An 11,682-nucleotide genomic window follows, 5' to 3' on the forward strand; every position below is an offset into this window, starting at 1 on the left:
AGGAGAGCAGCATCTGGGAAGTAGACTGAATTCCTTGATTTTTTAATATATAAAAAAGTACAGATTGCCTGAATTTAGAGCATCAGGAGTGTCTGGTGTTTCCTGCTCTGGTTTTGCCTGGCTTTCCTTAGGCAATGCAGAGAGTTGAATAGGAAGAACCACCTCACCTGTGCTGTGGTACATCAACAGTTCACACAGCTCAGCCTGGAGGGTTTTTCTCCTGACCATGAGCTGTACTGATGAGCTGAGTGTGTGAATGTGTCGTGCCCTTGGAAACCAGCTCCTGCTTCTGCTGAGCACCTTCAGTGCCTGTTCCTGGTCCTCCTAAATGCTTCCAGTTAAATGCTGGTTTGGCCCAAGTCTTCTTCCTACACATAGGAAACCTCCTAGAAACATCTTTTTGCACCAAAAAAAAGGGAAGGAAAATGAACAATGAACCGAATTTTGGGGTAATTTTGGCCAGCACAAGGCAGTTGGTCATCCTGTGCTGTACTGGGTTTTTTAATACTGATGCAGGGACTGTTTTCTCCTTGGGCCCTGTGGGGTCAGCCTAGTGACGGGGCAGTGCCCAGGCTCCCCTGCCTGCCTGCAGTTCCCCTAAGCAGTGAGGATGCTGAGCAAGATCAGGTGAGAGCCCTGGGGGATCCATCCCCAGAAGTGACAGCAGGCAGAGTTTTGGGGAGACACATTGTGTGGCAGGGAGAGGTGTTGGTGCACTTGTGTCTAGGGCTGTTGGGGAAGCAGCCTGAGCAAGGGGGAACATGCACAGGCTGAGTGTCAGTGTGCATGTGTGAGAGAGAACTGTGGCTGCAGCTGGTGTGATCGTGTGTGAGGCAGAGGGTTGTATTTTGTGGGTAGGGGTAAGCAAAGCAAAGCGATGATGGCTGTGCTGGGGGGTTCAGAGTGTGAGGGGTGCGAGTGAGAAGGAGGGCACCTCAGGGGGAAGGCTGCACACATGTGCCAGCTGTGTGTGTGTGAAAGGGACTGTGTGTGTGAAAGGGACTGTGTGTGAGAAAGGGACTGTATGCAGGCTGCGTGTGTGCCTGTGCGCTTGTGCGTGTGCAGGAGGGCTGCATAGGCTTGTGGGGGGCTGTGTGCGTGTGCGGGGCTCTGTGTGAGTGCGGGCGGGCCGTGCACGCGTGTGTGTGAGTGTGGCTGTGCTTGTGCGGCGGGGCAGCCGCCGCGCTGTCACTCAGGGGCGGCTGACAGGAGCAGCCTCTCCAGCGGCGGCAGATAGCGCTGATTGCTGATTCGAGGAAGCAAAATAGCAATTGTAATTATGGGCTCTGATAAGATAAAGGAGGGCGCGGGGAGCGCGGGGACCGGCAGCGGGGCACGGCCGGCAAATTAGCAGCTGTCACTCAGCGCCGAGCAGGCGGCGCCGGCCCCGGCCCCGGCCAGGTACCGGCCCCGGGGGCCGCCCGCCGCAGCCCCGCCGCAGCCCCCGCCCCGGTGCGCAACAGGTGGCGGGGCCGGGAGGGCCGGGGCTCGCCGGAACAATGCAGCCCTCGGCGGCCCTGCCCGGGCTGCGGGGCTGAGCCCCGTCCCGCCGCCGCCCGGCCCCATGGCCCCGCAGCGCCGGCCCTGAGGGCGCCCGCCCGCTCTACAAGGTAAGTGCCCGGCGGGGATGCTCGCGGGGAAATCGGGGGCGTCCCGCTCCCCAGCCCGGTTGCGGAATTTGCTCAGCCTCACTCCTTCTCGAAACTCCGGCCCCCTCCATCCCCCTCCTCCGGTAATCCTTTTAATGTCTGGCACGTCCCGGGAGGGCTCGCCCGCCCGCTCCCAATCCACAACGCGCCCGCGGAGCGGCGAACCCCCAGCGGGGGGAACCGCGTCCCCGACCCACCCTCCGAGCCCTTAAACCCCGTTTTACGGATGGGGAAACTGAGGCACGGGCTGGGGAGGGAGTCCCGCCGACCACTGGCCGCGGAGCCCGGCCCTTAGTGGCAGCCCCAAGCCCCGGCGACACCTGGCCCGCCGCTCGCTTCGCTTCGGCAGGTACCGCCGGCACCGGGAGGGGAGCGGGGTCCGGCCGGGCTTCCCCCGTGGCGGCTGCCGCCCCCCGGCCGCGCCCGCCCCCGCCGTCGGGGCTGCGGGTCGGCTTCGGCTCCCGCGGCGGCAGCGGGGCCGCGGAGCGGGCGGGGGGCTGCCCGCGGCAGGGAGCGCCCCGGGGGCTGGCGGGGCGGAGGGGCCGCCGGCCTTTCCCCTCTGTAGCCGCTTGTGCCCTCCTTTCTTTGGGGCTCGGACGTGCCGGCAGAGCGAGAGGAACCGAGGAGCTGAGCCAGCGCCGCGCCCCCCGGGCGCTCCCCGCCGCCGCCGCCGGGCCCCGGGCCCCGCATCGGCGCCGCGATGGACCCCTGCTCTTCGCTCTTCAGCTACGTGTGAGTAGCGGCAGCCACAGCCCTCCCGCCCCGCGCCCGCAGCCCCCCCGGCTCACACCTCTCTCCCGCTTCTCCCCCTGCCAGGTTAATGCACTTGTTCGTCCTCTGCCTGCAAGCCCAGGTAAGCGCCCGCCGGGCTGCCCGGCTTTGTTCGCCCCGCGGGGATGGGGGTGCCCCGCCGCCGCCGAGCGGCTGGGCAGGGAGGGAGACAGGGAAGAGGAGCAGTTTAAAACCCAGGAGACAAAAGTTGCCTGGCTGTAAAAAGCCGGAGCCGAGGGGTCCCCACCTTTCCCGGGATGCAAAATAAGGTGCGGGGGACTCCGGCTGCGAGGCAGAGAGTACCGAGATTTCAACGAGATACGCAGGGTTATCTTAAAGTAGCTTTAATTCCTGTACCCCGGCCTCTAATTACACTGCGGATACCCCCGTCCCTCTGCTCCATTTTTTGCCCCCCCTATATTGCTTCATCCAAAAAAAATAAAGCAGAATTTAAAAAAGGAAAAGAAACCCTGTAAAAGCCCTTAGTAAAAAGCGCAGGTTTTGATTCAGCTTAAAAGTGTCAGACTTTAGCATCGCTGGTTTGTATCGGCAGAGACAGAAGTGACATGAATAGATTAAACGTCCCGGGCAGAGCTTGTGCAACACCCGCATACCAGCAGGCACGCGTCGCTGGGAGCGGTGCGCCTCCAAAGCGGGGCGAAGCCCCCCTTCCTCCTGAGATTACAGGTGCAGAAGCTTTGTTTAAAATGCCCTTCTAAGCTACTTTAAAAAATTATTGTTATTTTCCTGGAAGCTTGGGGGAGAAAAAAAAATGGACTTTCCAGCTGAAAAGTGAAGGGAGCGGGGCACTGGGATTGTGCAGTTGTATAAAAACATAGCTTTAATATTTTGGAGTATGAGATGGAGACCAAATAGCAGCATGGCTAATGACCTCTCCTCCACATGGTACCCTCATCAGAGCTGGGGAGAGAATCCTGCTGCATTATCCAAAACCCTTCTATAGGAAACACACATGCACAGGCAGAAGCAGAGGGAGAGAGATGACATTGTCAAGGGGAGATATCTCTATAAAGCTGGCTTTGGGAGAGCAGCGGCTTTTGCTTTTATTGTGGTTTTCTGTTGTTGTTTAAGACAGGAGGAAATCTTCCCATTTGACGTGGGGGTGGTGGGGGGTAGCCCCAGCCTTCTGATGTTGAAAGGAGCGATCTCCTAACATTTGCTCAGAATACATCTTTATAAATGTCAGGGAGCAGCGAAACTTTCCAGACTTAAAAGAGGGATTTGAGACGAGGGGGGAAAAAGACTTCTGTGCCAGCTCGCGAGCCGGGGCTGAGGGGGGAGCAGGTTTGGCCGCTCGTGAAAATCATTTAAAGCCCAGGAGCAGCAGTGCCGGGTCTGGAGAGGATGGGCTCAGCTGTGGCTCAGGACTAAAGGGCTTGGTGTGCTGGGGCCAGGGATGACCCCGTGCTGGCCGCAAACAGCTGAGAGGGGATGAGAGCTGTGTTTGCACGGGTAGCATGTTGATATCCTTGGGCTCTTATACCACTAAATACCTGTGCTGGGCTATGGTTTTCTTGTAATTCTTATGCCTCATAATTCCATAATCTCTGTGAACTTTGTGTTTGAAGAGCTTAATAAGTGGGGTACTTGGGAGCAAATAGAGAGCCTGAAACCCAGAGGACAGGCAGCTGTTGAAGCTGTTGGGGTGTGTGCCCGGGGCAGCTGGAGCCGTAGTGTGCTCCTGCAGAGGTGAGAGAGGTGCGGGATGAAAGCATCAGCTCCTTGAGAGGACAACACAGTGCTGTCCTCTATGTCCCACCTTGATCCCCTCCAGCTCCCAGCCTTGATGCCCATCTCAAGGTAACCCAGTCCCAGTCAGGACCCACCAAGTCCTGGAGGGGCCTCTGGGGTCACCAAGCCCTGTTCTACTCCCGAGCTACCAGCACCGCTGCTTAGGGCATGTCTGGAGAGGGCACAGCTCTGTACAGGGCTCTGGTCACTGTGTCCCCGAGCTTAATGCTCCTTCTCCTGGAGAGACTTTGATGGCACAGGAGGCAGCGCCGCGGTCCTGGCTCCTGGCCTCCCGTAAACCCCAGCTGGAGGCCAGCGATCTCAGCTCAGCCCACTTGCCCCGCTGAGGAGTAGAGATTATAATGGTGTGTTGTATATTTTTTAATTTCCTAAAGGTAACTGTTCAGTCCCCACCTAATTTTACACAGCATGTGAGGGAGCAGAGCCTGGTGACAGATCAGCTCAGCCGGCGGCTTGTCCGGACCTACCAGCTGTACAGCCGGACCAGCGGGAAACATGTGCAGATCTTGGACAACAAGAAAATCAATGCGATGGCAGAGGATGGGGATGTGCACGGTAAGGACACGCGATGGGGGGAGCTGGGGAGGTGTTCTCAGCCCAGCGTGGCGATTGATGATTTCCGTCCTGTTGGTTAGCCAGAAATCGTTAAATCGTTCAGCTTGTGGGGGCTTGTAAGAGGAGAACATAGGGGTCAGTGATCAGCAGCTGTGTGATTCAAGGTGAGGGCAGGTTCCCTGTGCCCGGGGAGGGGACCAGTTCTTGAAGGATAGGCTCTGCTTCTTTCCCTTTAATTCTCAGTTTGCACCTGACTCAGAGGGCTTGGGGCTGTGGCATCCTGAGCATCATAAGGCATTTTATCCCAGCTCTTTGCAGGGATGGGAATCCCTGAGACTTTCTTTTGAAACAGAAATGTAAAGTAAATTTGAAAAAGCAGAGGCAGGGTGGAGAAAGGGAATGACTGCTTTGGAAGCCTTCCCTGATCTAGGCCTGTCTAAAGTGGCATTTTCCTGTCCCATCCCTTCCTTCTCAAAACAAATCACAGGGAAAGGGTCAGCGAGGCAGTCAGCTGCAGGCAGAGATGCTGCGGTGTCTCCAGAGACAAAGCAGGGACTCTGCAAGCGTGAGAGCCTGCGTTCTGCCGCTGCCCCTCTGCATCACCCTGCACCCCCTCCCCAAAACCTCCACCCTCTCTGGGGCAAGGGGAGCAGTTCCTCTGCTGGGGGCTCTCGAGGCCCAGATACTTTGATCGTGTGAGCTCCTGACGTGCTGGGCTGGTCGGATGCAGCGCCGGGGTCCGTGGGGCCGGCTGCGGGAGGCCTGGTGCTGCACCCGGGGCAGGGAAGGGCCTGTGATCCTATGCGCTGCACACAGGTATCACAACTGATCCTCTTTGCTATCAGCTGCATTTTCCCTTTCTTCCTTGGCTAGATTAGTAGAAATATTCTTTTCTTTGCCTTTCTGGTTTTTGGGGGCTATTTCTTCATTTTGCTTTGGCTGAAAATTTCATGCTGGGCATTATCAGTGCAAGCGCAGTGCAGGTTCCATGTGATGTTCCATACATCCAGAGTTAATCTTGCAAATGAATTATTCCCATCGTGGAGCAGCTCTAACTTGAAAGGGCAGTAGCTAATTTCTGAAGCAAAAAAAAAAGAAAATCCCATCTTGTTTTAGACCTCTAACGCCTGGATTTTAAAAACCAGTTAGTGCATATTTAAATAACAACCAGGTTTAAATACGGCCAGAAGGAGGGGACTGGTGGTGGCTTGAAAAACTCTATTAAAATGTAATAAAAAAAGGTTAAGCATTTGAAGAGCTAAAGAGGAAAATGAAGACTGATCTAAACCAGAAAGAGAACAAGCAGTTTTTCAGATGTAAAGTTTTAAAAGAGTTGCAAGTCTGTAAATGTTAAAATAGAGGTTCAGGATTGTTCTGTATGAATCTCTAGGGAGGCCCCCATGTCTGGAAGAACTATTAAAACGCTTCTTACTTTCACCTTTTTTAACATTTCCTGAATACTTTCTCCTCTTCGCAGTCCAGTTGGGGGATCAAGTGTGTCTCGCTGCATTTTTTCAGCATTTACGTAGCCACTTTCCCTTCAAAGTTTGAGCATGAAACATAATTTTACTGGGATAAATCTGTCACTTAAATGAAAGAATAGAGTTGAAAACGTTAAGCCTCCCCCCTTCCCCAAAAGAGGAAGGGGAAAAAAAAAAGGAATCCCCCCAAATGTTATTTAGAAATCCACTTTTGTAGCAAAGATCCCCCCTCCCCAAGCCCTTCTTTCTGCTTTATTCTTTTTTTTTTTTTGGTCTCATTTTTGGGGGTGGGCGTGTAAAAGGGGTTGATTTATTTTTGCAGATGACCCCTTTCCCCACGCTGACATTTTTACAGCCGACTTAACATCGAGTCCGGTGTTTTCAGTTATTTGTCTTAATTGTCAATATTTGATTGACTTTTTTTAATTCTAAGGGAAGGCAGGAGGCTGGTGCAGCCCAGCTCGTCCCTCCCAGGCTGTGCTTGCCACCAAGAAAACCACTGCCAGCTGCAGCTGGGACTCGACCCCATGAGTGGCTGGAGACACCAGCACAGCTCTCTGCCCGCTTGCTGATTTTTGTCTGTGCCCAGGGTTTTCTGTGGGTTGGGGCTGGAGTTGGCAGGGTTCACAGGTTGCCTGCAAGGGTCTAGGGGTGCAAGTCCCAGGAGCCAGGTTGTCTTCATCCTCTGTGGATAAGGGGTCTGGAGCGACACATGGGCCGGGCTCGTGCAGGCCAGCAAACCCGTCTGGTGGCTGTAAATCACAGCTGCCCTTTGGGGGAAAAAAAAAAAAAAAAAAAAAAGAAAAGTCCAAAAGAGAAGCAATGTGCATCTTTAAAGCAGGGTTTTGTGCTCACTGGGGCCAAGGCCTCCCCACTCCCTCCCTCTATCCCTCTTCATGCCTCCCTTCCTCCCTCCCTCCCTCCCAGCTCTTTCTATCTCTCAGAGAGAAAAATCAATTCTCCTCAAACCTTTTACTGCCTCCAAGATCAATTCCACCCCTTTCCCCAATATAGATAAATAGGGGGTCACTGTCTCAGTGCTTTGTTTGCAGAGTGCCATCGCTCCCGTGGGTGGTTTTGGGGATGCTAGGTGCTTGTCAGGCTCTGGGCATTGATCAGCACAGCCTGGAGTTCACTCTGCCCAAATTTCTTGTCTCTGAGTTCAATCTGTGCCTGTCTAGGAGTAGGGGGGTGTGAGTGCATGGTAGCCTGGGGACAAGAGATGCTGCAGGGTGATATTGACAGAAGGGGGTGCAGGGAGGGGATGCCTGCATGCCCATCAAGCTTGGCCTGTCTAACAGCACCAAATCAGTTGGCCCCAGCAAATTTGGGGATGACCTTTCCATTGGTCAGCTCAGCAGCTGCCAGTACTGCCTGCTTGCTGTCCCCACCCTTGGTGCCATTGACCTCAGTAGCATCTGTCATAAGATGCAGAGTTGAGGCACTGCAGAGACAGAAAGGCATTTGCCCCTAGCCCAGGGTGTGATTTAGGCTCAGTTTAACTTGTGTGTGCACCTACAGCCTCCTTCTGCTGTTCAAAGCACCCTCCTGCAGAGCCTCCCGTTCCAGGGCCACATCACTGCCCTCGCTGGAGGCTGAGTGTCCTGGGGTAGAGATGTGCAAGCTGCAGTGAGCTGCAGTCCTGAGAAACTGAGCAGCCCTTGTGCAGGAATCAGAGAGGATAAATAAGGCATCAATGGACTTAAAGCCCAAAATAAGAGTGCAGGCTTGGAGCCTTTGTGGCCTGTCCTCTGATTGCCTTGCTGGATAGCACTTACAGTACTTGGGCTGATGCTGGACAAGATGTGATGGGACAGTCACAGCTGGCTTTTCAGCATCGTGGGGGATTCTTGGGTGCTTGGCACAGCACAGACCTTTTGAGGTGCAAACAGGTAGCCACCATTCCCAGCGGGGCTTGCTCTGGGGACAGCAGCTGTAGGAGCGGGAAGAAGGATGTCCTGTCCCCATCCTCCCCCCTCCCTGGGAATGGATGGGCTCTGGGGCTTGGCTTCCCAGGGTGAAGGCAGGGAGGGAAGGTGACAGGTCTATTTATAGGCAGCCCATCGACCCAGCAATTTGCATAGCTCCTTCGGAAGTGGATCGATGCCTCCATTAAAAAACTGAGCCCAAATCAATACGCCCTCTCGACTCGTGCAAAGGTGAAAGGCATTAAAAGGGTGCCTGTACCCTTCACGCCTCCCCTGCCAGCTGCAAAGTCACTGCTCCTCCTGCAGCCCTGGCCTGGCAGAGGGACATGGAGCGGTGTCCCCTGGGCTGGGACATCTGGCAGCATACTGTGCGCTTCCAGAAGGTGCTGTCTGGCTCTTGCCCACAGGCACACCCTAGACTTGCCTCAGTTTCAGGGCAGCTGCCTTGTTCTCTGCCAACCCTGCCCACTGCCCTGCATCCATCCGGGGCACCTCTGTGACACCTGAACCACTGAGCCCTGTGGAGCTGGGTAAAACGGAGCTACTCCCCATCCAGCACAGCTCAAGGTGGCAAAGGGACACGTCCAGGGTCGTGCAGGGACAGAGGGGCAAGTTAAGGAGGAGGAGGGACAGGCTGGATCTTTACCTCATGTGCTGATTTTGGGGCTCTCTGGCCCAGCTGCCAGAGATCAGGTTCTTGCAGTGCCCATCATCAGGCTGCATTGCTGGAGTCTCCTTACCTGTGCCAGCCCTATCCCACAGCCCCTCTGACCTCCCTCCCTCCCTCTCTCCTCAGCCAAGCTCATCGTGGAGACAGACACCTTTGGGAGCCGCGTGCGCATCAAGGGGGCAGCCACAGGTTTCTACATCTGCATGAACAAGAAGGGGAAGCTGATTGGCAAGGTAGGGTGCAGAGGTATGGGCAGGGCAGGGGACATGAGTGGGGACTGCCCTGAGAGGAGCTCTGCCTTTTGGAGCAGGGGAAAAGCCATCCTGCAGCCTAAGGGGGAGCAAGAGAGGTGGGCGGGTGCCGTGTGGGGCACATTCCTTCTATCTCTCGGAACAAATAGGCGGATTGCTGCTCTATTCTCCACGATTACATGGTACAAGTGCCAGGAATGTTAAGATGCTCCATGGGGCTGGCCCCAAGGCCAGACCCCACCACCCGCTGGTTTGTCATGCAGCTTCTGTGCCTTGATGCCCCTTCCTGTGGTGGGGGAGCTGGACATGCAAAATCCCTCCAGACCAGTGATTATCTGCAAGGATTTTCCACGGCAGCTGCTTCCCGGGGGCTGCCCCATGTGGGTCCTTCTCTAGTCCTGCTACTGCCCATCATGGGGGGAGCTCAGTTCCTGGCTACCCCCTGCTTCCCCCATCATCTGTGGGCACCATCACCACTGACCTCGTGTCACTCCTGCTGCCACTCAGTGCTCCTTGATGCCCCTCTTCTGTTAAAGACCCAGGAGGACAGGATGGGTGGGTGAATTGGGATGGAGAGTTTGCTTATGGTTACATCCATAAGCACAGATAGGGAGGCTAAAGTTCCCTTGGGAATGTGGGGGAAGTTAAGGCTAGGGTGTTCCTCCATGGATGTGGTGGAAGTTAAGGCTGGGACCAGCTGGACTGGTACAAAAGCAGCAGCGAGCGGTGTTTGTGTCACGATGCCTTCTCCCTGCAGCTTGTTAGGGAAAAGCACATTTTGGGCAATTCTGACTTGTGGGAGAAGTGAGCCTTTGGTTGCCTCAGAGTTCTGCAGCCAGCATTCAGCGCAGGGTGGGCAGTGAGAAGCAGCCCTCTGAGAAAGTGCCCATTGCTTAAATCTCTGCTCCTGTCCCCTTGTCAGAGCAACGGCAAAGGCAAGGACTGCGTCTTCACCGAGATCGTGCTGGAGAACAACTACACGGCGCTGCAGAACGCCAAGTACGAGGGCTGGTACATGGCCTTCACCCGCAAGGGCCGCCCCCGCAAGGGCTCCAAGACCCGGCAGCACCAGCGCGAGGTGCATTTCATGAAGAGGCTTCCCAAGGGCCACCAGACCACCGAGCCCCACAGACGCTTTGAGTTCCTCAACTACCCCTTCAACCGGAGAAGTAAAAGGACTAGAAACTCCAGAGCGGGCCCTTGATGTGCCTGCGCCGCCTCCTCTGCCTGCACCTCTCCTGGAGGATGCTCCTCTGAGCTTGGTGGACTATATGTAGAGACTTTCCCATATGGGTATTAAAGAAAACAAAAAAAAAAAAAGGGAGGGGGGAGGATAAAAAAGATTACCCACTCTAGTTGTTGGTACTTTTGGGGGGGGGGTGTTTGGTTTTTACAAAAAAAAAGAAAAAAAACAAAGAAGAAAAAAATGAGAGAGGCTCTATTTTTGTACTCCAGCTTTAAAAGTAATGAAACATTCAAAGACTGGTGAAGGGAGGAGAGCCCTTCACTTAGAAATGTTCTAGTCTGTTTGGGGTTGCGCTTTATTTTGTAATTTTTTTTTTTTGGTAGCTCTAGAGGGAAAGGAGTTAAAAAATCATGTTTAAAACAAACAAGCAAAAAACCATAGAAATCCAAATCTGGAAGCGATGTGCTACTTAAATGAACTGAGCTAATGCTGTGCTTGCTGGAGAAGATGGAGAAGCTGGAAAGCAGCAAAGAGGAGGGGATGTATTTTGGAGGTTGGAGGCCTCCTCGGTGGTTTTGGCAGCCTGGGTGATGTGGGGACACTGCCAGTGGGGGCTGACTGTGACGCCTGGGGTGAGGACCACTGGATGCTCTCTTTCCTTGGACGTGCCCACTTCTCTGGCTGAGCAAGGGGTTGCTGGAAGTTGCATCTTTCTGAGAATGCTGCTGGCTTCACAACTCTCAACTTACTTTTTTTCTCAGGAGGGGACAGGGGTGATGGATTCCCCAGAGAAAGTCCTGAACTGACTTGGTACCTCTTACCCACAGGAGCATCTTTGGCATTTGGTTTGTTTTAAAGTACTAAGGTACAGCTGCTGTGGAGTGGGCTGATAACTGGTATTATTTTTTTCCCCATGTGGAAAATGTGAACTACTCACCAAAAATTGATATTTTTTTCTGTCTATATTTTTTTATGAGATGCAAGTTTTCATCCATAAAATTAAACTAAGTTTACAAATTATTCTGGAGCCATTTCAGGCTGTTTTGTTGTGATATTCAGTATCTTGTCATAATAGTTGGTGCTTCCCTTGCCAACCATCTCCTATAGGTCTCTGATCAGAAATACTACCCCCCAGGAAAGGAGGGGGTTTCTTTCAAAATTTGTGTTGACAGAAGCCCAATTTTATATTTAGAAGGAAAAAAAAAACCCAAACCAAAGGAAACATTTAATCTCTTGAGTGAACATCCTCAGCCAGCCCTGCTCTGCACATGCTGCCCTGGGACTGTGACTCTCTCCAAAGGGTTAAACCAATTATTCTTCACGGGGAGGGCAAACAAAGACACTGGATAGGAGCCAGAACCAGGGGTGACTTTGCATCCAATCTTTTTTGATTGTTTGAGGTTTTTCCTGTTTCCTTG

The 11,682-nt window shown here is 54.0% G+C and overlaps 1 protein-coding gene across 2 annotated transcripts; it reads left to right on the plus strand.

The window, feature by feature from the left end:
• Positions 1–850: 850 nt before the first annotated feature.
• On the plus strand, positions 851–11,481 carry FGF8 (fibroblast growth factor 8). Of its 2 annotated transcripts, none has more exons than XM_074545112.1 (6): positions 851–1,610; positions 2,258–2,381; positions 2,466–2,502; positions 4,568–4,748; positions 8,954–9,060; positions 10,001–11,481. In XM_074545112.1, exons 2-6 carry the CDS (start codon positions 2,350–2,352, stop codon positions 10,280–10,282), a joined length of 639 nt encoding a protein of 212 aa, XP_074401213.1. In that variant the 5' UTR covers positions 851–1,610; positions 2,258–2,349; the 3' UTR covers positions 10,283–11,481. The 2 variants fall into 2 exon arrangements, with proteins under 2 accessions (XP_074401213.1, XP_074401214.1); XM_074545113.1 differs by having other exon boundaries at positions 4,601–4,748.
• Positions 11,482–11,682: the final 201 nt, after the last annotated feature.

Source organism: Zonotrichia albicollis, chromosome 7, assembly GCF_047830755.1.
Source record: "Zonotrichia albicollis isolate bZonAlb1 chromosome 7, bZonAlb1.hap1, whole genome shotgun sequence".
NCBI lineage: Eukaryota > Metazoa > Chordata > Aves > Passeriformes > Passerellidae > Zonotrichia > Zonotrichia albicollis.